The sequence below is a fragment of the Ochotona princeps genome, chromosome 18 (genome assembly GCF_030435755.1).
Source record: "Ochotona princeps isolate mOchPri1 chromosome 18, mOchPri1.hap1, whole genome shotgun sequence".
NCBI lineage: Eukaryota > Metazoa > Chordata > Mammalia > Lagomorpha > Ochotonidae > Ochotona > Ochotona princeps.
The window spans coordinates 29,934,629-29,960,361 of NC_080849.1; the positions used below are offsets into that span (position 1 = coordinate 29,934,629).

A 25,733-nucleotide genomic window follows, 5' to 3' on the forward strand; every position below is an offset into this window, starting at 1 on the left:
GGTAAGTAGGCTGGATTTCTTGCTTTCAAAATTTTATTTTTTATTTGAAAGTCTGAATGACAGAGATAAAGAGATCTGTTTGCTTACTTTCCACAATAGCCAAGATTGGGGTAGGCTGAATCAAGAAGCCTGGAATTCAATCCGAGTCCCCTATATAAGCCACAGTGATCTAGAGGCTTGGGCCATCATCTGGGATTTCTAAGGTGCATTAGCAGGGAGCTGGACTGGAAGTGCAGCAATCAGGACTCGAGCTGGCACTCAGATATATTGGATGCCATTGTCTCAAATGATGACTTAATTCACTATACCCACAACTGGAAGCAGGCTATTTTCACTCATGCTCCTCTCTGTGTTTAATATTCTCATGCATCTGTCAGGTGAGAATTGAGCAAGCAAATGAGTAAACAAAGTCCCTTCCCCAGCACCCAAAGTCACTAGCTTTTGTCATCTCTTTCTAGATAATTGTTCAAGTAATGAGGCATCCAAGTCACTGTGGACCAAAGACCTGCAATGCTCTGACAACAAAAACTGCCTCTGTCCAAGTGACACACTCAGGCATTTGCCATACAATATATGTTGGACTGGGGGAGCTCCTTCCAGAAGGTTCCTCAAAGATGGCATTCCTAAGAAGAATGGGCACTGTCACACTCCTGTGAGGACTGTGACTGCTGTCAGACAGACTCCATTGCTTCTTATTGCACTGGCTGCACATTCGCATTTCTCAGAACAGGCGGTGCACACTGGGCAGCCTCTGCTATGGCTATGAGCTGGGGATTTCGAGGGTGTTGACTGCAGCACTTCCCAGGTTTCTTCTCATCAAGGGGTCTTAAAGGAACTGGAGCAAACCCTTATTTTTTTTATTGATCACATTGCATTATGTGACACAGTTTTATAGGCACTGGGATTCCCCCCCACCCCTCCCCAAACCCTCCCTCCCTGGTGGATTCCTCCACCTTGCTGCATTACCACAGTTCAAATTCAGTTGAGATTCTTTCACTGCAAGCATCTACCAAGCATAAAGTCCAGCATCTTATTGTCCAGATAAATTCAACGGTTTCTTGGGGAGACCATCTCTGGTCTGAAGGTAGAGCCGGCAGAGTATCATCCCGATCAATTAAAAGCCCTGACATAACATCAGTAACAATTTATAACATTATGGAATTAATTGACATGGTATTGAGTAACCAATATGTTTTTAAAAAATGCAAGCTCTTAATCACATCCTGTGACTTCTTCATTGACATTTCAATTTTAGTTTATATACACCTGGGTTCTATACACCTTAAAATGGCTATAGATTACTATTCAGCTGTCTCGTGTCTATTTTAATTTTAGTTTATAGCATTGAAGCATGACTGAGCAAACCTTTATTACACTGTGAGCAGTGACTAGCACATAGCACACAGTTACCATGAGATGTATACTCTGTCTTCCATTCAACCTCAGTAAGAGCCCAAATAGCCATTGTGCTTCCAGAGAGTTTTTGAGAGATAATAAATTAATCACCTCATGTAGCTTCACAATCACATCATCATGCAGAATCATTGATCATTAAGTCTTAAGTGCAGTCCAGACCTGGGTCCTTGGCCTACCTGTGAAGATGCAGTTTGGAGCACCTGCATTCCTTGGCTTCATTTCTAATTCCAGCTTCGTGGGAGGCAGCAGACAATGGCTCAAATACTTGACTTGGGTCCCTGCCTTCCATGTAGGAGATTCAGATGTTGTTTCTGGCTCCTGGCTTTGGCATCACCCAGCCCTGGCTGTTCTGGATACTCTGAGAGTGAACCAGCAGAGGCGTATTAAAAAAAAAAAAAAGACTGGCTGCTTAACTGTGGACCCCAGACAGGGCATCAGCATCTCAGGGGTAGCTCCTGCACTGTCCCCCAAGTAAATATCACATTGTTGAGGGTCACGGAAGATGTGGGAGCCAGCAAGAGGCTGAAGAGGAAGTATCAAGAGGCTGAGTATCAGTTTAGGAATTTAGGGGAGGGCATTTTAACACAGAAGATAGCAGAATGTGGATCATCAGTATTACTTTATCTTTACCAATATATACGGGAACAAGTGCGCCACACATACAGTAGGGTGTGTGCAGCCCTTACATAAGCCAAATTGGAAAATGAATGGCCCTGCCAAGACAAATGTTGAGAAATGCTCCCCTAGATAGTCCTGGTCTTTTATTCCCTTGAGTGGGTAGCCTCCAAAGTTTTTCTCACTTTTCTTACTATTCTCAATCCCTGGTAACTCTGGCAACTGCCCAGGTTTCAAATTTGAATAACTGATGAATAAACCAAAATTTACTGAGACACAACACACTGGCAGTAGGGGTGTGGCAGAGAAGACATGTTCGGAACAAGGCCAGAACCAAATTTATTACTATGAAGCCAACAATGGTGTATCCATTTGCCTGAGTCCCTAAAATAGGGAATTGCTGTTTGAACTCAACAAACAGTACAGGAAAGGGTTCAGCAGTGCTCCCTGTATGGCACATGTGTACAAGGTGCAGTTAGGGAGTTAGGGAGGTGAGAGGGCTTCAGAAGGCAGAAGGCTTTTGACTGAAAATGGAATCTGTACTGAGGCAAAGATGGATGGTAACAGGGCAAGGGGCCAAGCATTCCCGGGACAAGAAATCATGAAACAAAAGTATGAGTTACAACAACAACCACCTACTACACAATGAGTTAAGTATTGGGACTAAAGCAAATGAAGAGGGCAAAGCAGTTACTAAGTACCTTAGGTCAAGCTAAACGATTCTTCGGATGTTAGACTGAAAGCGAAAGAGCCCAGAAGAATATGAGAGTGACATGCATTGGATCTGCCCTTTAGAAAGCTCATTTTGGAACCAGTGTGAAGGAAGTTCTGGATCACAGGTGGGTTAGGAGATGGAGGTCCACATGTCCAAGAAGGCTGCAGGGCCAAGAATGAGATCGGACAATCTGAGAACAACTTCATCACAGCTTTTTTTCAGATGATGTTCTAGGAAAGTTTATCTTGCGACACTGAACGCGGAAGCAGTCAGAGCTTCAATGACAAGGACAGCTGTAAGTCACCAGCCTGAAGCAGATGTGTGAATGAACACGTATGTTGCTAATTCCCGCTAATTCCTCATTTTATACATCCTAGATTTATACTGCAAGCAGGAAGAGATATGGGGGAGCTAGAGGGAATTACAAGTAATTGAAGCTGGATGAATTTTTAAAAATAACTTGAGTAGCCTTGCATGGTCACTTCACCTTCTTTGCTGGCCATAATTTTGGTTCCGTGAGAATGACCCTCTCTTACTCCAGGGAAAACATGGGTACTAGTCCCGTTCCTCGGCCCCTGGGAGCTCCACAGCCACGCTCAGAACCGGCTGGCGGAAACCTGTCCGCCCCAACAGGGCTGCCGACGCCGCTTCCGCCTCTCCGAGCCCGCGAAATCCTTAGTCCAGGCCGCGTTTTCCGGCCTCCAGGCGGAAGTAACACCAGCCGGAAGTTCCAGGCTCTGCCCTGGGAAAGGGGGGTGGGGAGGAAGGTTCGGGGTGGGATGGCGGCTCAAATTCCCATCGTAGCCACCACTTCCACTCCCGGGATAGCCCGCAGCAGTAAGAAGAGGCCTGCCAGCCCTTCCCACAACGCCAGCAGCGGCGGAGCCTACAGCGCCAGTAAGAAGAAAAAAGTGTCTGGCTCTAGCTTCGCGCAGGTACGCAGTCGAGTTTCTGACCTGCGCGTGCGCGGGGCCGAGTGGCGAGCGCGCCTGCGCGGGTTGTAGGGGCGGGACCAAGGTGGTGGCGCCAGCGCGCGTGCGCGAGGTCCGGCTGGCGCGAGGCTTGGGTGTGGTGTGGGAAGTTCTGGTTCCTGGTACGAATGGCTTTTTTTACCCGTACTTGGGGCGTGTGGGCTCGAGTTGAAAAACCACCCCCCCTTGGGGAGGGTTGGGCAGTTTTTTATAAATCAGCTTGCTGCAGGGCTGAGCCCTTGCCGTCCGGGTAGCGGCTCAGGGGCATGAGTTGGCGTGTCCGCCCGGCGTCCTTTGTGGATGGGAAGGGGGCAAGTGCTCCTGACGTCCGAGTGAGCCACGGCGTGCTCATTTCCTCGAGCGTAAGAAAGGGATTTATGGACCCCAAGTTTCCTCATGTTGAAGTGGGTCCTGTCCAAGGGAGTTAAATGAGATGTTTGTAAGATGCAGACTTGAGGCTGTCCCGGCTCTGCAGTTGCAGGAAGGAGTTCCTCCTCAGGGGAGTGATTAGATAAGGCTTTTGCCCAGCTCCTGTCTAGGGAGCAAGGGTGGAGTGGGTTACTCTGCTCCCCCGCATAGCGCCGGATGAGGCACCCGTGGGTTCTAACATCGGTGATTGGTAGTGCCACCCCCCCCCCCCCCCCTTTGTTCAGGTAAAATTTGCACAGAGCAAAACGACCAAGTCTTAAGAACACACCTGTGGCCAACATTCAGGTCAAGAGAGCATTTCTAGAAGATTCCAGGGTAACCCTCTCTTGGCAACTCTTCCCTCCAACCTCCACCTCCAGAGGTTATCACTGTTATGCCACCTCTCACCATAGATCAACTCTATCCTTAAACATAATCCAATCTTCTAGAGCATACTTTTTTGGGGATTTATTTTTTTTTATTGGTAGGGCAGGTTTACAAAGAGAAGGAGAGACAGAAAGTCTTCTAGCCACTGACTGGTTCACTCCCCAAATAGCCACAGCAGTTGGAATTGAGCCGATTCAACGTCAGGAGCCAGGAGCTTCTTCCGGGCCTCCCATGCAGATGCAGGGTCCCAAGGCTTTGGGCCGTTTTCGACTGCTTTCTCAGGCCACAAACGGGCCTGGAAGGGAAGTGGAGGACAGGAACTGGCACCCATATGGGATCTCAGCAGTTCCAAGGCGAGGATCTAGCCACTAGGACATCGCGCTGGACCCAGAACATTTCTTTTGTATGGGTCTGGGTTCCTTTTTCTAAATAAGGTCTTTGAGAATCATTCATTGATTGTAGGTGATACATGAATATAATGGGTGGACCTGCTAGTTAAGTGGCATAGAACATGCTTACACAAGTTTGTGTAGAAATATACTTTCACTTCTCTTGGTAGAACTGCTGGGTCAGAAAGTAGCCACACATTTAAGTCGAGCTGTTAAAAATAGTGTTTTCCAAAGTATTTTTGCACCGTTGTGCATCCTCCCCGGCTGAGTCTGAGCAGGTCTGCCTGCTGCTTTTCCTCAGGTGGCACAGTCAGTCTTTGATCGTTGGAACCGTTCTGCCAAGTGCCTAGTACTCATTCTTTGGAATTTGTGAATTAACTGGCTAATGATGTCAGTCGCCTTTTCATATGCTATTGACCATTCCAATATCTTTTTGAAGTGCCTAATTATGTTTTTCTAATTGGTTTTTAAGGAGTATTGATTGGTAACGTGTGCCCCAAACACTCTTGGCTGCAGTCCTTAGCCTGATTAGCAGCATGTGAATGTTTCCTGCCAGTGTGCGTAGCTTGTTTTGGTTTCCAGTTGTGCCAAGACTTGGGAATGTGGTCAGTGCATTGTGGAAGGGCTACCTGTTTTGACCCCAAAGGTAGAATTGATCAGCACGCCCCACAGCAGGCTTCAGAGAGTGGCCAGATGTCTGCAGAATGCTGGAAATTTCTAGTAGCCAGATGTGGCGGGTGTCAACTCCCTTGGCTTCTGGGCTCTCAAAGAGAAAGGCTTCCTGGATATTTTTTATTGACCTCCTCTATCTCAGCAGCACCTTAGGAGAGGCTGGTAAAGGCAGGGAATTTCTTAGAAGACTGGATTCTTCAGGCTCTCCTTTTCCTGTGTGGTGTTCTACTGCAGAGTTGTAGTAACCACTTCAATCCACTTCCAATCTCAGGAAGGGGAAAACAGTCTTAGTTTCTGGCTCTGGAAAGTGGACGTTTGTCCTGTTGCAGTTGGCCTCTCCTTGCTTGTCAGGCCCTAGTGCAGTGTTGTTGTGAGGGCTGCCTGGAGTTTTAAGCAACGTGAGTCTGTGTGCCTTGCTCAGTGTTTGCATTCTCCCTCCGAGCAGTTTAGTCGTCAAGATTTTATTACATGGTGTTTCTGTTATATCCTTAGCAGTGTTTTAAAACATCAAAGGATTGTAGCCTTTCCTCACCTTTCCAGGAGGAGAGAATATTGTGTATGTGGTATACATTTAAAAAAAAAAAAAACTGGAAAGTCAGATGCAGAGACGAGGAGAGACAGAGAGGAAGATCTTCCCTCCGATGGTTCACTCCCCACGTGGCCGTGACGGCTGAAGCGGAGCCAATTCGGAGCCAGGAACCAGGATCCTATGCTGAATCTCCCACACAGGTGCAGGGTCCAAAGGCTTTGGGCCTTTCTTGACTGCTTTCCCAGGCCACAAGCAGGGAGCTGGATGGGAAGTGGGGCTGCTGGGATTAGAACTGGCGCCCATATGGGATCCTAGTGCCTTCAAGGTGAGGACTTTAGCCACTGGGCTATTGCGCCTGACTCTGGTACACACTTTGTATTGCTTCTATTGTGAACTGCCACAGTCAGTGATCTCAGTAGCACCAGGCATTTATTGGCCCATAGGTCAAAAGTCCTGGCACATGACCTGGTTGGTTCTCTGTTCAGTGTATCACAAACCTGGACTCAGAAGCGTTGGCTGGGCTGAACTCTTTTCTGAAGACTCTGGGGAAATTTTACCTTCAGGCTCATTCAGGTGGTTGGCAGAATTCAAGAATTCAGTTCTTTTTCAGCAGGAGTGCCCATCCTTGTTTTCTTGCTGGCAGTCAGCAGCTGCCCGTACTGCTTGCCACATAGCCTCTGCCATCTTCCGAGTCCACTATAGAGAATCTCCTTTGTGTCTGCTCCCTTAAATTTCAAGTATGTCTTGCTTCTTTTGACTCTTGACTGTTGGATTTATATTTAAAGATTTAAGTGATTAGGGCAGGCCCACCTGGATAATTATCTTTTTAAGGTCAGCTAATTTGAGACCTTAATTACATCTGTGAATCTCCTCCTTAGCAGTATATAGAAGTGTTTGCTTGAGAAACTGGGAAAAAAGCAGGGACTAGGGATCTTGGGCCGCTGACTTGCAATTCTGCCTGTCACTTATATAAGACAACTAGGAAGGCCAGGGATAATCGCATGCGGGTAGGCATGAGCCCTGGGGCTGGGCACTGAACGGATCCTGGGACCCATTTCCTGGGTACCTCCTGGACACACGTCCCACAGGGTCTGTGAGTCCACAGGCCTGCAGCTGGAGATGGCAGCCCTGAGGAACCTCCCAGGAAGCTCCTCAGCAGTAAAGATAAGGAAAGGGTGCCAGGTTGAATAAAATAGGATATAGCAAAAGACCAGCCTGCTTTCAGCATGTCCAAATAGCTGGAAAGCTTAAGAATTCTATGAAGAAAATAGTGGAGGAGCAAGATAGCTTGCTCCAACAGGAAACCTCACCACAACTAAGCTACTCAGAATCTAAGAATAAAGTACCTCTTTGTACCAAGTTATAAACACCCATCTTGACAAAGAAACTGGAGAAAAGGCATTTATCACATTTGGTGTTGAGCCTAAGGCTTTTAACCTGGAGATGGCCCAGAGGAAGGATTAGCCACACAAAGCACTGATGCCATCAGTGTTTGCCCTGCAGGGTCAGTGGCCCTGCTGTGGAGAAAGGGCAGAGTAAGCTGTCAAGAAGAAGGAAGAAGCAGCAGAAGAAAATATTTACTTTATAGGAGGGAGTATTTCCTTAACACTGAGTCACTCCTACCCTCAGGAGAGATTAAAGGAACAGTAAGAGACCCATACAAAAATCCTAGGTCACTAATACCTGAAGAACTCACTGAGTCCGAAGTCAGAAGTTCTTAATTCTGTGCCAGACCCAAAATGGATGTTGCTACACCTTAAGAGAAAATAGTTACTGACAGGAGACTACAATCTTTGCAGAGTCCATCTCACACAAGTAATAGCACTTCGCCTGTACGCCTGCTTCAGGCGAATGAACTTGTTAACTCAGGGCTTAGAAAACATGAGCCCTGCTTTACTCGTTAATGTGGAGGCACAAGGCATACAAAGGATTGTTTCTACAGATAACCCAGTAGTAGGGGTTTTTGTGCAAATAGTTGCCCAGAAGTCTTAACTTAGAAGCTGAGAGTTCATGTCCTAAGAACAAACTCATAATTGCAGTAAATAAAGCCCCCCAAAATAAAAGGACAGGATTACATACAGAAATTGAAAATGAGTAACACTTTTTTGGGTTTGTTTCTAAATACTTGTTTATTTGAAAGGCAGAAGTAGAGAGAGGGAGAGACAGAGAAAGAGGTCTTCCACCTGCTAGTTCACCTATGCAGTAGCCAGGGCTTGGCCAGGCTAGGAGCCAGTAGCCAGGGCTTGCACCTGCTAGTTCACCTATGCAGTAGCCAGGGCTTGGCCAGCCTAGGAGCCAAGGGCCAGGGCTTGCACCTGCTGGTTCACGCATGCAGTAGCCAGGGCTTGGCCAGGCTAGGAGCCAGTAGCTTCTGAGTTTTTCACATCATCAGTGGCAAGGGCCCAAGCACTTGGACCATCTTGATTGAAATCAGGATGTCAGGAAATTTTCGGAAACTGAAGTCATTGAGTGAGGTTATCCTGCCTACTGGGTCCACTCAAGATAAGTTTTCTGGAAAGGCAGCTACGCAACCATCTAGCAGAAGACACAAAGGAAATCAGTGTGCTCGCCACCATTGATCTCATGAACTCCTTTCACCAGTGTCCTGCACAGCAGGTGTTAACGGCCCTGAGGAGAAAGTCCTGTTAGCCTGACCCAGCCGTGGCTGTTGTGGCCATTCTGGGAGTGAACCAGCAGGTGGAAGAGCTCTTTCTCTGTGACTATTGCTTTCAAATAAAAAGAAAATATTCTTTAAAAGAAACCAAAAACCTGTGAACCTACAGTTGGCTTAAAGAATACTCTGATTCCTGTTCTGTGGTTGTTAAGTGCCATGTGGTGGGAAAGAACTGATCTTAAAGAGATATGCATTATAACTGCTTATATGTCTTTGTGGAGCACTCTGGATACGTGATAGTGGGGGAAAAATCCAAACCCGGCACTTCACAGAGGTTCTGGTTTTACAAACAGTTCCCGTGCTTGATGTTTTTCATCTGTGTAGCTCTGGGAAATCCTGGAAATCAGAGCATTCTAAAGAGTGAAAAGCAAATCTGGGGCCCGACGGCGTGGCCTAGCGGCTAAAGTCCTCGCCTTGAACGCCCCAGGATCCCATATGGGCGCTGGTTCTAATCCCGGCAGCTCCACTTCCCATCCAGCTCCCTGCTTGTGGCCTGGGAAAGCAGTCGAGGACGGCCCAAAGCTTTGGGACCTGCAGCCGCATGGGAGACCTGGAAGAGGTTCCAGGTTCCTGGCATCGGATCGGTGCACACCAGCCCATTGCAGCTCACTTGGGGAGTGAATCTTTGGATGGAAGATCTTCTCTGTCTCTCCTCCTCTCTCTGTATGTCTGACTTTGTAATAAAAATAAATAAATCTTAAAAAAAAAAAAGCCAGTACTCTAAAAAAAAAAAAAAAAAAAAGCAAATCTGGAAGGAGAAAAGATAAAAGTGGTGTTTGGCCTGATGACCAAGAGCATGCTGCTTAGTGGTAGTGGCATCCTCTGTGATCTGCAGGTAGAGATCATGACATTAGCAGAATGGAGGAATTAAAGGAAAAGCTCTTGACGGCCCCCAAAGAAACTATGGTGCTGTTCCTAAGGTCCAAGGAAGGCAGGAAGCTCTGCTTGGTACAACTATATGGATAGCATTGTGATTTGAAATTAAAAAACTGGTCAACCCCTAAAAAAATGCACATTGCCGATTCTTCCCCAACTTCACTGACCAGGCCTGTTTTGAAATGGGGTTCCTGCTTGTGTTCTGAATCATCCTTGTGCTAACCTCGGGTTTCGGCTGATTGTGACTAATCCTCAGAGGACCCTGAATGCGGGAGTGAGGGAGGTGTGTGAGGCTGCAGTGTCAGTCTGGACTTCTGAAACAGTTGCCGTTTAGGACCTGCCTCCAGGTCCTTGTACTGCTTCCCTGCCTAAAAGTGACCGTTCCTTAAATGGTCAGGCTCAGAGTTTGCTGTTGAATGGTGAGGTTCAGACTACATATTTGTGAGGGTGAGATGGAGACACAGTCTGAATATATTTGACTTCTTAGGTTTTTTTTTTAGTTATAACTATAAGAAATAATACCTGAAGAACACATAAAATAATTACTTGTGTGCATCCAGATTAACTTAACCTTTTTGTCCTGATGGTGGTAGCACGATTGATTTTAAATGTTCATTTATACTTCGTTTAGGGGAAATGGTTTTAGGTTGATTTTTGTAATTTTCATTTGCACATTCACTTTTTTTTCTAAAGATTTATTTTTATTGCAAAGTCATATGCACAGAGAGTAAGAGAGACAGAGAGGAAAATCTTTTGTTCGATTTTTCACTTCCCAAATGACTGCAAAGATCCCAAGGCTTTGGGTCATCCTTGACTTCTTTCCCAGGCCACAGGCAGGGAGCTGGATGGCAAGTGGGGCTTCTGGGATTAGAACTGGTGCCCGTATAGGATACCAGCACATTTAAGGTGAGGACTTTAGCCCTAGGCCACCGTGCCAAGGCCTGTACATTCACTTTTTTTTTTTTAAAGATTTATTTTATTTTTATTACAAAGTCAAATATACTGAGAGGAGGAGAGATAGAAAGGAAGTGGAGCTGCCGGGATCAGAACCAACAGCCATATGGGATCAAGGCGAGGACCCCAGCCACTAGGCCACGCTGCCGAGCCCTGTACATTCACTTTTAAAGATGTACATGAAGGGGCCTGGCGCAGTAGCCTAGCAGCTAAAGTCCTCACCTTAAACACGCTGGGATCCCATATGGGCACCATTTCTAATCCTGACAGCTCCACTTCCCATCTAGCTCCCTGCTTGTGGCCTGAGAAAGTAGTAGAGGACGGCCCAAAGCCTTGGGACCCCGCACCTGTGTAGGAGACCTGGAAGAAGTTCCTGAGGGCTCCTGGCTTCGGATCAATGCAGCTCTGGCTGTTGTGGTCACTTGGGGAGTGAATCATCAGACGAAAGATCTTCCTGTCTGTCTCCTCCTCTCTATATATTTGACTTTGCAATTAAAGTAAATTTTTTTTAAATGAGGGAATATAATAAATTCTAATCTTGTGCTGAAGTTGAGTATAGGAGTTGTCTTGTATGGGACAGAGGAAAATGAGGAAGACTCTGGTGTTGGTTGTAGGACAAGTGGGAGGGATCTGAGATTGAAGATGGTGATTTCAAATGAGGAAGACATCCCACGTTCTAACCTGGATACACAACGAATAGACTTCAGTTTCAGTAGTGTAGATTGAATATTTTCATATAGATGATTGTATTTCTTGAGTTAGAAGTTGTTTTAGTTTTGTTTTTTTAGAGATTCATTTTTATTGGAAAGGCATATTTTACGGAGAGAAAGAGCGACACAGGAAGAACTTCCATTTGCTGGTTCTCTTCCCAAGCGACTGCAACAGCCAGAGCTGAGCTCATCTGAAGTCAGGAGCCAGGAGCTTCCTCTGGGTCTCCCACACAAGTGCAGGATCCCAAGGCTTTGGGCCTTAATCCACTGCTTTCCCAGGCCACAAGCAGGGACCTGGATGGAAAGTGGAGCTGCCGGGTCATGAACTGGAGCTCATATGGGATCCTGGTGCTTGCAAGGTGAGGACTTTAGCCACTGTGCCATCATGCCGGACCCTGGAAGAGATTTTATATACTTTCGAATATCTAAATTTCCCTATGTCAGTATTTTCAGTATTTTTTTTTTTAAGATTTATATGTTTATTTGAAAGGCAGTGTTGCTGGGTGAGAGGCTGGAACAGAAAAATATCTTCTGTTTCTCGATTCACAGACAAAATAACTGTTGCCAGAGCTGAGCCAGTCTGCAGCCATGACTGGGTCCCCCAAGGTTCAGGGGCCCAAACCCCTGGGCCATTCTGATAAAAATAAGTAAATCTTTAAAAAAATAGTTTAATGGTGTAACAGTACTGTTTTTTTTTTAAATTGTTTTTTTTCTAATTAAAAGGCAGATTTTGCAGAGAAAGAGAGATACTGCATCTGCTGATTCACTCCCCAGATGGCTGCGACAGTCGGAGCTGAGCCTGTCTGGATCTGGGAGCCAGGAGCTTCTGGGTCTCCCATGCGGATACAAGGGCCTAAGACTTGGACCATCCTGCACTACTCTCCCAGGCCATTAACAGGGAGCTGGATGGGACATGGAGCAACTGGAACACGAACTGATGTCTTTATGGGATGCTGGTGCAGAGGCGCAGGGTTATACTGCTGTACCACTTTGCTTGTCCCAAAAGTGGTGTTTTATGTTTATTTATTTATATGTTTTTATATGTTCATTTATATAGTTTTTTTTTTATCCTTTGAAAAGCAGAGTGACAGAGACTCAGAGAGCAACCTCTCCACTGATCCAATCCCCAAATTCCCGGAGTTAGGATGGAAGGAACCGAAGTATTGGAGCCAAAGTGTATATTAGCAGGAAGTTAGCTTGGAAGTGGAATAGCCAGGTCTGGAATTGATACTCTGAATTTTAGAGATGACTGCTTAACTTGGTATGCTACAATATTCACCTCCTAATTTTAAAAATTATCCTATCAAAATGGATCATTAGTCCAGCAGAAATAAGCAATGACAGCATTATTATGCATCAGGATAGATCTTTAGTTTGGCCAACTTTCCTACGTGTTTATGCTTGCCAAGTTGCACAGATTGCCTTAGAATACAATCTTGTGTTTGGCTTTATACATCATTGTGAACTGATGTAGTTAATGATTAATGAATTTTATGAAAGTACTCCATTAATTCTCGTTATGATTCTTAAGGAGAATTAATGTTGATCAGTTGGAGATTAGACAAGTAAAAAAATTATAATAGTAATTATTTATTGAACATTTATTATATGCCCAATATAATATGCCATTTTAAACACTTCCTAAATACTGCCTCATTTAATCCTCAAAACAACCTCTCTGTTGTTTGCTAGTCTTCTCATTGTACAATTTAAAAGACTGAGTGGAGAGAAGAGAAGTGACTTACCCAGGATCACACAGTAAGTAGCAGAGGCAAGGTGTGAACCCAGGCAGGCTGATCTCTATTGTTTTCTCTCAACTACCTCTCGATATTACTCTGTCATTCGCTGCATAGGAAGATGAAATTAGATTTTTGATATAACCAATTTCATGGTGCAGAGAACTGCTTTTTGGGGGAATTTTACTGCACAGATATGGAACATTTAGGCTTTCAAATACCTATTCTAGTAGCTAAATTTTATTGAGAAACCTAATTGACCTATAGACTGAGGGTTAGTTGACAGAGTTCTGCTTCTTTAGAAGGATAATGGAGACGATGATAGAGTCTTCATAATTAGAAGCAGTCAAACAATGCTGAAGTTTGATTTCTTCATTTAAAAAATAACTGTTCTGCCTCCAATTAAAAAAACCATTCTAATCTTAAGTTATGCTTTTCTACTTTTAAAGTTACTTTTTCATTTTTAATTTAAAAATACTTGAAAAGCAGAGAAAGGGTGGGGAGGAGAGTGGGAGGAAACAAGCTGGAAAGAGGGACGGAGGGGGAGAGAAAGAGATCTGTGTATTTCCATCCATTGATGAGAGAGAGAGAGAGAGAGAGATAGGTAGATAGATAGATATATATTTCCATCCACTGGTTCACTGGCCAAATGCCTGTATCGTCTATGGCGGGGCCCGACTCAAGTTGAGATCTCAGAACTCAATCGTGGTCTTCGCCATGGATGGCACGAACATGTGTACTTGAGTCACCTGCTGTTTCCCAGGATGAGCATTAGCAGGAACCTAGAATTAGAATTGGAAACTGGGGCCTGGTGCGATAGCCTAGTGGCTAAATCCTTGGCTTACATCTGCTGGGATTTTGTGAGCAGCTCTGTGTTCCTAGAAAAGTTAAAAGTCTTTGTGATTAATGGACTGCATTATTTCCTAAGGAGTCAAGTGCTTTTGTTTAGTTGACAAGATTAAATACTTGGATTGCATCTCAAATTTTGTGCCTGTAGTAAATATCTCTGTGTTTTAGCCTAGTGTCAGCTGTTTGAGTCTCAAATGCTATTAGGTAAGTGTAAGTATATATTTGATCTTTCAGTGATAAGACAAAGGACATTTGTCTCCTTACTTGTAACCACAGACAAAATATCCAAGTTATTCTTAAGTCTGAGTCACTCATGCAGACTGCTGTCTGGAGACACAAAACCATTTATTTGGGCTCTACGTTTGGGCAAACCTGGCCCATTTACTTGGGCTTTGCTGTCGGGCAGAGCTGGGCTGAGATCAGGCCTTGCTGACTCCTGTCTGTTAAGGACAGGCGTGGGCTGCTTTAATAGCAGACCAGGTTTCTCTTCTCTGGGACTGAAGATCATCGCTTTTATAGCTGCCAAGACAGGACGGCCTCAGTGCTAAGCGTTAGTTCCTCCAGGCATTCGTGCCTGGGACAGTCCTGGAATAGCGAGGCTCAGGCCACATCAGATGGATTCCTTTCTGCTCCCATCTTCAGCTTGTTTTCTCAGGGAGAGTCTGACCCAGAATTGTAGAGTATGGGAAGAGCAAGCCAACAGGAGGGATCTGTTGGGAAAACCAAGGCTTCCACATATCATCTTCATTCCTTCCTTGACCCTTCCCAAGCTTGCTGCCTGGACCTTGAGCTGACTTTAGGCCTCCCATTGTTCCGCCCTCTCCTTATTTTCAGCAGGTGTGCTTGCCTGGTGTTATCTTTCCCTGTGGCAGAACTTCCAGACTGTCTGACCTACTCTGATGTATGGAGGTTCCTGCTTTTCTATCTTTTCTTTTTTATAATTTTTTTTTTACTTGAGTGTCAGAATTAGAAAGGAGGAGAAACAGAAGTATCTTTTAAATGCTGACTCACTCCCCAAATGGCTGCTTTGGCCAGAGCTGGGCCAGTCTGAACCTGGGAGCTAGGAGCATCTTCCCGGTCTCCCACATGGATATGAGGGCCCAGGGACTTGAGCTATCCTCCATTGCTTTCTCAGGGCATTAGCAGAGAGCTGGATCAGAAGTGCGGCAGCTGACACCCATATGGTATGCCCACACCACAGGCAGAGGATTAGCATGCCATGCCACTGCAGCAGCCTCTAATTCCTGCTTTTCATGCTGGCCTTTGGGGAGCTCCACCTGCCTGAGTCCTACCAAGGGGTCTCTGTGTGACAGTGTTCTCTCGGATCTCCCTGTTGCCTTGGGCAGACAGCCCTTGTCAAGAATTGTTCCCTTTTACCAGGCGCAAAGACCTTTCAGCTTCCCCACTTGGAATCCGGGAAGAGGAATGAACAACAAAGGGGAAAGTTAGTCTTTGAGCATTTCTGGAGTGAGAGGAAACACTAATTCCACTGCCTGAGGATGGGGCTCCAGGAGCTGAGCATGCTCTGTGGATGGTTCTGTCATGACTGTTGAAGGCCTGGGAGCCCTAGCTATTCCCCTTTCTCTGTGGTGTCTTTGCTTCTTTAACAGTGCCTTTGGTTTCTACTCCTAGATGTAAACAGTGTTGTATCAGTAATGCTGGTCTTTGTGAGACAATATAAGTGGTACCCAGATCTAGCCTTAGGAAGTCTCCTGTTCTGGCATTTTCCTGGCCCTGAACCCTGAGGTATCACGGCTGAATTGTTCTTATCTTGTGATGTGAAGCCCACTGGGTAATTCTTAGGAGTGTTTATGTGTCTTTCACTTGGATTAGGCCTGTGTGGGTCCTGCCTCCTGACAGCTCCCGACAGCCTCCACGGGCATTGGCCCATTTCCCCCTGAATGGTCTTGTGGTGCTCACTTGGGCCCGGCTACTGGAATCCTTGGGAGAATGGACTGTTGCCTTCTTCTAGTGCTTGCATGCCTTTTTAGACCCACTCACCTTATTTCCCTTTCCAGTCAATGGGCTGAGACCACCATCTCTTGAACAGTTATCATGGGGACTGATGTTGTAGAGTAGTAGGTCAAACTTTCACCTGCAGCACCACCATCCCAAATGGGCTGTGCTGGTTTAAGACCCAGCTGCTCTACTTTAGATCCAGTTCCCTACTAATGTACCTGGGAAAACAGTGGAGCATGGCCCAAGTCTTGGGCCCCTGCCACCTGTGTGAGAGATCTGGATGAAGCTCCTGAACCAGTCCTGGAAAACAACTGATGGAAGAGCTGTTTCTCTAAGTGTCTCCCTCTCTGTAAGTTTGCCTTTCAAATGAATAAGTAAATCTTTGAAAGAACAGGACAGAAGAGCAGTAACTAATGGCTTCAGGACTATAAGCCGGCCACAGCCTGCTCCTCAGGTACTATACAGTGAGGGCCTCACTGTCAGTCAGTAGCTTTCAGGGCCGTGGGAAGAGGTTTTATTTGCCCACTGTGTTTCTGTGTCAGTCCTTAAAAGACATCAAGTATGCATTTCCTGAAAACAAAGGCTTTCTCTTCTACCAGCTAGGAAAGACCTCAGATGCAGGGAGCAAGAAATCCAGACATAAGAATTGGTGTGAGCAGAGGCGAGAGGGCACTGGGCATTGATTTACATGGAGTCCAACTCTGTGTGCAGAGACCTGGGGAATATTTGAAGAGATACCTTCAAAATTGTTTAAGTTTGGATTCGACATGGTGGCCTAGTGGCTAAAGTCCTCTCCTTGCACATGCCGGAATCCCATATGGGCACCAGTTCTAATCTTGGCAGTCCTGCTTCCCATCCAGCTCCCTGCTTGTGGCCTGAAAGAACAGTCAAGGATGGCCTAAAGCCTTGGGACCCTGCACCCTCATGGGAGACCTGGAAGAGACTTCAGGCTCCTGGCTTCGGATCATTCAGCACCAGCCCTTGCGGCTGCTTGGAGAGTGAATCATTGGATGGAAGATCTTCCTCTCTGTCTCTCCTTCTCTCTGTATATCTGACTTTCCAATAAAAATAAAAAATATTTTTAAAAATTGTCTAAATTCAAGAAATTGACTGTTGCAATGCTGAGACAAAGTAGACTATATCCTTGCCCCCTCTCTAGTCCAGGATCCATTTCCTTGCCATCTCATTGCAGATCCTTTAATTGGAAGTGGTTCCTCCAGTTTTCCCCCTTGATGACCACAGTACTTTTGAAGAAGCACTGGCATTGGTTTTTATGGAATGTTCCTCAGTTTGGGCCTGCCTGGTGTTTCCTCTCAGATCTAAGTGATACATTCTTGGCAAGCACCTAGAAGCGCTGCTGTCTTCAGCACACCGTGTTGTGTGCACACCACCTCGCCATCTCCCATGCCCAGTGGTGTCAGCTTTCAGCACCTGGTGAGGTGGTGTCTGCCACGTTTCCTCACTGCAAAGCTGCTCCTTTTCTGTTTGTATTAAAAACTCTTGTGGGGAGAAACTTGGAGACTGTGTAAATTTCCATTTTTCTTTATACTTCTGCCAGCCATTTCTAGTGTCCTTAAATGGCTTTTGCTTGAAACAGTTACCATAGTGCTTTACTAATGGTAAATTCCTTCATTGTTTCTACACTTAGTAGTTAAAATCCTATTGTGAGCCACTGCTTTCTTTTCTTTCCTATTCACTTTTAAATATTTATTTCTTCTTCTTGAAGAGAAAGAAATATCATATCTATTGGTACACTTCTCAAATGCCTATATTAATCGGTGCTGAGCCAGATCAAAGCCAGGAACCTGGGTCTCCGTCTGGATCTCCATCTAGTCTCCCAAGTGGATGACAGCGATCCAAGTGCTTGAGCCATATCTGCTGCTCTCAGGATGCATTAGTAGGAAGGCAGATCAGAAACAGAGGAGCTGGGACATGAACCAGCACTCGCTAAATGGGACCTGCGTCCCAAGCAGCAACCAACCTGCTGAGCCACTGCCTGTCCATGTTGATTCAGTCATTATAAAAAGATTAGTATCTGCATCATCAATTCTTTTTTTAAAGATTTACTTATTTTTACTGGAAAGACAGATATACAGAGAGAAGGATAGACAGAAAGATCTTCCCATACGCTTGTTCACTCTCCAAGTGGCTGCAGTGACCAGAGCTGAGCCGATCCGAAGCCAGAAGCCAAGAGCTACTTCTGGGTCTCCCAAGCAGGGCAGAGTCCCAAGGTTTTGGGCTGTCCTCTACTGTTTTCCTAGGCTACAAGCAGGGAGCTGGATGGGAAGTAGAGCAGCTAAGACATGAACTGGTGTCCATATAGGATCCTGATTCATGCCAGGCAAGAATTTGGCCACTAGGCTATTGCACTAGGCTTTATATTATGGATTCTTACAGTTCATTGCCAGCTTTATTTATTTATTATTTTACTTGTGTATATTAGTGTTATTGAGATACAATACACATAACACAAAGTTCAGTGTTTTAAAGCATACAGTTCACTGATTTATGGTAGAGTTGCAGAGTTTAAGAAGCTAATCCCATTACTGAGCTTTAGGGTATGTCTTTCACCCTGTGAAGAAACTCCTCATCCCATTAGCAATCAGTCCCATTGTACCTATCCCTAACCACCCTGGTCTACTTTCTGTTTCTGTGAATTCAGCTAACCTAAATAATTCAAATGAAATCATAAATGAATTATGGGCTTCTTTGGCCAACTTCATTCTGTTGGCATAGTGTTTTCAAGGCTTATCCATGACAAAGCATTCATGATCAGTACTTTATTCCTTTGTGTGATTGAATAATAGTCAATTACATAAATATATCTTATATAAGAGAAGTGAGAAGACATTGCAGCAGCTTTATTTATAACAGCTGAAAATCGGGCTTAACCTAAACCAAATATTCAACAGGAAAATGTGCAACACATTGTGGTATACCTGTACAATGGAGTAGTACTCTGCTTAATAGTATACAAATATGAGGGGGCTTCACAAAGTTTGGGGAAAAATTAAATGAAAAGAAAAGTTGAATTTTCCGTGAACTTTTTGGAGCAAAAAAAAAAAAAAAAACATCAAAGCAAATACTACTGATCATGCAGCATCGTGGATACTTCTCAGAACTTCCTGCTGCTGTAAAGAGGGCAGACACAGGAATGCAGATTGCATCAGTGTAAAAGTTCTAAGGCAGGTGAAAGTCACATAGTGGGAATCAGAGCAGTGGTTGCCCCTGGTCTGGAGAGGCTGTAAGAGGACTTTCTGGAGCAGTGTGAATGTTCTGTATCTCAATAGGCATTTGTGTTATACAACCATTTGGCAAAACTCGTGACGCCTGTGTTTGTGGTATGAGTGTGCTTTTTGCTGTATGTAAATTGTAGTTCAGTTAAAAAAAGTTTACTGTGACCTGGGACATGAGGACCTGAACAAGCCAGAGGTGATGTCTTACTTTGACTTGGTATTTAGTTTGTGCTTCTTAGGTTAAAGTTTTCTTTGGGTTTTAAAGCCTGTTGGCTTGCTTCTTGGTGTACCCTTGGGATGCAGTCAGCTGTCTCTGATTTCCAGCTCCCTCTCTGTCCTGTTGTGTCTCTAAAACATGCTGGCTGCAGCTTGGGTTCTCAGACTGAGCAGGAACTTTGAGGAGCCGGACATTTTTGGTCCTAATATTTTAAAACTAGCTGACAAGATCTGCTTGAATAGGAACTGTGTGGTGTCTGGGAAATGATGGGGGCATTGGAATTGGTGTAAACTAGATTTGAATCCAAAGGTTGACTACTATGTGGCCTTGAACCTATTCTCAAAACCCTTTTCCTTTGTTCCTTTTTCTAAATGTATATATTTATTTGAAAGAGCTCCAGAGGTGGTGAGAGGATATTGAGGGAGGTCTTTCATCTGCTAGTTCAGTCCTTAGATGACCAAGATAAGCACAGCTGGGCCAGGCTGAATCCAGGAGCGTCTTCCTGGTCTTCCATATGGGGCCATCTTTTCCTGTTCTTCCAGACCATCACGAGGGCACTGAACTGAAAGTCGAGCAGCCAAGAGTTAAATCAACAGTAGCCTATGGGATGCCAGTGTCCTAGGTACTTTCACCTGCTGCGTCACAGTGCCAGCCCCTCAAAGCCTGTGTTCCGTAAAGTGAGGGAAGAGCACCTACTTTGTCATGATTGTCATGGCTAAATAAGCCAGTTTAGTTCAAACAGCCATCCCTGTTCTTTGGATTTAGGAGAACCAGGGAGCATGGCAGTTGGGGGTCCTGCATGTGTCTCCATGTAGCGAGTGCCGCTGCCGTTCTGGCATGCCTTTCCCTGAAGCAGGTGCCTACAAGAGCTTTGGGCTTACTATCTTCCCTTGGCATTTACTGTGGCATTAATTTTTGTTTTACTACAAATAAATCAGGAAGTTAACTGGAAAACACTGACCTCAAGCCATTCTTACTTTGTTTTAAGGGTATTGGCATGGATGCCATGACTGAGAGTAAAATGGTGCCCTCTGACTTTAACGCCGGACCTATGGAAAAAGCTGCCAAACCTTTGCCGTTTAAGGATCCCAACTTTGTGGTAAGCCTCTAAGGTTATTAGATGAATACAAGTAAAAAGCCACCCAAACCATATTTCAGCCTCTGATTGTGTTGGGTATGTAGCCAAGGTGGCACAGATGTCCCAGTTGCCGCCTTCTCTTGCAAGGGTCATTGTTAGAGAAACTGAGGCAGGAGTTAGCGTTCCAGTGCTGCAGATTCTGGGGATGTTGGTGCCCTCTGTGCAATGCATTGAAAGGTACTTTTTTACTCTCCTTACCTTTTCACTGGTCTCACCTACTTCTGTTTACTTGTTTTAAAATAACTTCTGTTTTATTTCTATTTATTGAAGAGATACATAGACAGATATCTTCAATCCACTGATTATCTCCCAAATGCCTGCAGTAGCCTGGATTGGGCCAAGTGGAAACCAAAAACCAGGAATTCCCATCTGAGCCCCTGTATGGGTGGCAGGGACCTAAGTACTTGAACCTTCACCTGATACCTTCCAAGGCATGCAATTAGCAAGAAGCTGGAATCAGAAGTGGAGCTGGGATTCAAACCCAGGCACTCTGTATGGAATAGGGCATGCTGAGCAGTGGCTTAACTACTGTGCCAAGTGCCCCTTTCCTGGTACGTAAATGTTAGATGAAACTTGAGCTATTTATCTGAGGCCTGCTGCTCATGAATTTAAATAAATCCTATGAAGTAGAAATAGGGTACTGTTTCTTCTGTTCTTGAGTGATACAATAAGTTACCACAATAAAAGTTTATTTTTTTCTGGGTTAATTTTGGAAATACAATGTTACCATCACCTTTTGGTATTCTTTTCCATTTTATTTTGTCATCTTTATAGGACCCCAACCCCCCCAAAAAAAGAATTCTGTTAGACTTGCTATGCTGTAATTGCCCTCAGAGGGAAGTTAAAAGATGAAGTTGTGAATTTAGACTCTATAGTACATTTGCTTTAAAGTGATAAAGTCATGAGAAAATTCTGAAAAGTTAAACCTAATGGGGCCCAGCGGCGGTGGCCTAGCAGCCAAAGTCCTCACCTTGAGCGCACCGGGATCCCATATGGGCGCCGGTTCTAATCCTGGCAGCTCCACTTCCCATCCAGCTCCCTGCTTGTGGCCTGGGAAAGCAGTCGAGGACGGCCCAAGGCATTGGGACCCTGCACCCGTGTGGGAGACCTGGAAGAGATTCCTGGTTCCCAGCTTCGGATCGGCGCACACCGGCCCCTTGCGGCTCACTTGGGGAGTGAATCATCGGATGGAAGATCTTCCTCTCTGTCTCTCCTCTCTGTATATCTGACTGTGTGATAAAATAAATAAATCTTTAAAAAAAAAAAGTTAAACCTAATGAAAGATTTGATCTTTCTTTGTGCTATATATTAAAAAAGTACTCTTTCATTTCTGTTCTATCATATTATGTCACCCACTAATTTATGGGCTTTTGACAATCTAAAAACTTTTTTGAGCCAAGATTACAGTGTATGGTGAAATACTTTTAAAAGAAAATCTCAGGTACAAATGATTGTTGATAGAACATGAGGTCTACAACATTATGATGAAGCATAAATGTCAGATTCTGGAGGGGTAATCTGCATTGATTTTTCTTTCTTCTGTTGCATACCTTTAATTCAAGCACTCTGGCCATGGTGGTGCAGTAGCTGGCAAGAAAAACAGAACCTGGAAGAACCTGAAACAAATTCTGGCTGCTGAAAGGGCCTTACCGTGGCAGCTGAACGACCCTAACTGTGAGCTATCTAGAGCCTTCCATGTGTTTATAATGCTCAGATGAGAAACTGTCTTATAACAAGCCCATGTTATTTTACTGTGCTTGTGTTATAGTAGGAAACAGTTTTTGTTTGATGATTTTTAAAGTTCCATTGATATATGGTATTTGTTTCCTCATAACTATGTTAAATGTGTTTGAGTTGTCATGGGTGTGGTTTTTAATGTCACTGTTAATATTTCAGTCTGCAGAAATAGGTCCTAATGTGATAATATAAACATTTCTGTTAGGCAAACTTACTACTCTTGAGTCAACTCTTAAAATGTGTTTCTAAGGAAGCTTGCTAACAACCAGCATAAAGGCCAACTCTTTTACTATCTGAGCCAGTCTTTTTCAGAGTAAAATAGTTTTGTGCCACAAAAAGTGCCCATGTTTGTAAAATACTGTTAAGTGTTCTGTTCAGCGTTATTAGGAAGTTCAGGCTCACAGCCCTTCCAGCTCTGGTCCTGCTGTGTCTGTCTTTCACGGCAGTGACTCAGAGGGTGACAAGTGAGCCAGTCAGTCATCTGGCTGTGAACATGCAGGTGTCTGGATGCCCAGAGCCGTTTAATAAGTTGTATGGCATTTCTTCACCCTCAGTGCATGTAGCCTGAGACTATGACAACAGCATGTGAGCAGAGAAGCTTGCTGGAAGAGAGGGTCCCTGGTGACAGGGTGGTCCTGGATCTGGAGCCTGCACTTGGTTTATGACATAGTTTAGTAGTTCTGACTTTCGTCTTTGGTTCATCCCCAGAGAATTCTGTGAATACTTAATCAGCAATTGAAAAATTTAAAAGTATTATTGAACCAGAATTTTAGAAAAAATAGGAAAGGGATAGGAGCGAATTGAGTGTTTTAACATCACTGAGTTAACTTTTTCCTTTTCTTTTTTTTTCCCTGCAGACTTCAGTATTGATGCTCCTCCATCCTTTAAGCCAGCTAAGAAGTATTCTGATGTTTCAGGCCTTCTTGTGAGTATAACAGCATTCCTGTGTCTTCCCACATTACAATTGAAAGAAGATTTTGCAGTTGTGTGTGGGGACATTGCCCGTCCTGTCTTGAGTTCAGATACTGTGAGCATGAGAGGGTTTGTAAGGAGGTGGCCATGCCACAGGCTGGGGCTTCTGTGTGGGTAATCTGAAGGAGGAGGATTGCTCCAGAAAGAATGCCCCAGCACCACCTCCTTTCCCCTGCTCTGCCTGGGAGATAACAAGAAAGAAACAGCGGTTTCTTTCTTTGCTGCTGCAGTTTTAAAAACCTACACTTTAGATAATTGTACTTTTAAAAAATATTTCAAATTCTCTAAAGAAACACTGGTAAACGTAACAACTTCAAACTTACCTTTAAGTATCAGAAGCTCTTTTCCAAATGAAATTGTTTACATTATCCAAGAATTGTGTGTAAAATGCCTGAAGCCTGCCTACCCTGTATGGTCCCATGTGGGTCTAGTCCTCTCTTCTCCTCCCTACCTCGGAGACTTGGAAACCACAAACATAGCTGGAAGAGAAAGAACTGGGCCAGTGCCTTGAGCCTCCCAGAGCCTACTTCCTTCTTTGTAGAATGTAGAGTAAGTCGGGGGCCTGTGAAAACACTTTGCTTTCACCTTCCTAATCCCTTTTTTAATTTCCAGTAAGTTGAGATGAATTATTTTTCCTCATAGCTGTAGTAGTAATGAAGCATACTACTTCTTAAACCCACATACATATCATTTATTGTGACACATTTTAATGATGATGTATGGCTCCAACTTCTATAACAAAATGACCAAATTAATTATATATGCTATACAAAGAAGCATTGTTTCCTTTATTACCATGTAATATCTGTTCCTGATAGTATTAGTCATTTTGAGTTTACTTTGTCCTAAATTAGCACAGCTATCCCAGCTTTTTGTTTTATTCATGTTGGTGTAGTGTATTTTTCTTGATCTTTGTGCTTTAAAAATATGTATTTACATTTAACGCAGATATCTTATAGAAAGCATGTAGTGGGGTCTTGGTTTCTATCCAGTCTCACAATCTGACTTCTGCTATGTTTAGGTAATACCACATTTAAAAATCATTGCTAATATAGGTGAATTTTTAAAAAAGATTTATATATTTTTATTGGAAAGGCAGAGTTACAAAAAGAGAAGGAGAGACAGAACTTCCATCAACTGGTTTACTCTACAAATGCCTGCAATGGTCAGTGTAGGGCTGGTCTGAAGCCAGGAACCAGGAGATTCTTGCAGGTTTCCCAAATATATATGGGATCCTAAGGACTTGAACCAGACTCTACTGCATTTCCAGGTCATAGCAGGCAGCAGGAGCAGAAGTAGAGCAGCCAGGATTTGAACTGGCACTCAGATGCTGGCATTGCAGGCAGAGTCTTAGCTGCGCCACTGGGCTTTGTTTTGGTCAAACTGGATTAAAAGAGGCCTTATGGCACAGTTTTTTCACTTTACGTTGTAGCTTTTCTGCTGTGTTGGCTGGCTGTATGGCATGTTACAGGGGCTCTCCACACTGAGGTGGAACCTCTGTGACTGCTAATGCTGCTCAACTTGTCAAGTCTCTACCTCTGGATTGTTTCCTGTAAGTTTCTTGCCTTGAATATGCATAGACTAGCCGCTGGTTTTGGACTCAGAGGAAATCCCAAGCTACTCCTGCCTGCCTTCCCCTGTAGCTTGCTTTCTTCTCGTGCCCACCTTTGGAGATTTCAGCTGCTTCTGGAGCCCCTCACTCTGGTGTCTGCCTCTCCAGCACAGTGAGTCCTGCTTCCTGTCCCATGGTCAGGAAATTGTTTCAGGTAGAGAATAGAGATGATCATAAGGCTCTGTTGGTGAGCTTCACTTTCTCTTTCATTCTGGTTTTCTGCTACATCTTGTCCATTGCCTGAAAATTGTGGCTTTCTGTATTTGAATAGTTTGTATGGCAGGAGAACTGCTTTGGTACCAGTTATTCTGTTATGGTCAAAACTGGAGCTCTCTCCCTGTATTATTTTGAGCTTATGAGAACCAGACTTGCAGAGTAGTGCCTTGGAATGTAATGTGAACTTCATTCTCATCTCGTCAGCTCCTCTTCTGGTACAATGGTTTTCATGGTACAAAGCAAAGAGAATCATTTTGAGAAGCATCATCCAGTTCCCTTTATGCCATCAGCAGAGGACTTGTCATCTTATATATGAACCAAAGCCTCATGTTTACTGAGAGTGAAAGTTAGGAAAGTCAAAATTCACCCAGAACTCCACTAGATCATTGGAAGTAGAACATGTAGAAAAATTGACAAAAAGGCAATTCTAAGAGATAAGTAGACATTTGATTTCATTATAGTGATTAGAAAAAAAGACTCTATAGAATAGGGAGAAAATGTAAACTAATGATGTATTTTAGTGCCCATGTAACAAAATGGGTAACTTAATACCTTGCTGTTGGGTGTCAGGAGTAGCTATGAGGACAACTCCTTTGGAAGACAGGTTGGCACAATTTCTTGAGACAAAAAACAAGAAGCCTCGACTCAGCAGTTTGCCTTCTGGGCAGCTCCCTAGAGAAATGCTGTGCATAAGGAATTTCACACAGACTTGCTTATGAGAGACTGTGTTAGAAAAATGCTGGAA

The 25,733-nt window shown here is 44.4% G+C and overlaps 1 protein-coding gene across 1 annotated transcript in view; it reads left to right on the forward strand.

Annotated features, from left to right (window-relative positions):
• Positions 1–3,506: 3,506 nt before the first annotated feature.
• INO80C (INO80 complex subunit C) overlaps positions 3,507–25,733 on the forward strand; it is a 29,751-nt gene continuing 7,524 nt past the window's right edge. The window contains exons 1-4 of the mRNA XM_004579547.4: positions 3,507–3,681; positions 20,302–20,412; positions 22,014–22,125; positions 23,046–23,113. Coding sequence (XP_004579604.2) covers positions 3,526–3,681; positions 20,302–20,412; positions 22,014–22,125; positions 23,046–23,113 — 447 coding nt within the window. The 5' untranslated portion in view covers positions 3,507–3,525. The remainder of the gene's footprint in view (positions 3,682–20,301; positions 20,413–22,013; positions 22,126–23,045; positions 23,114–25,733) is intronic.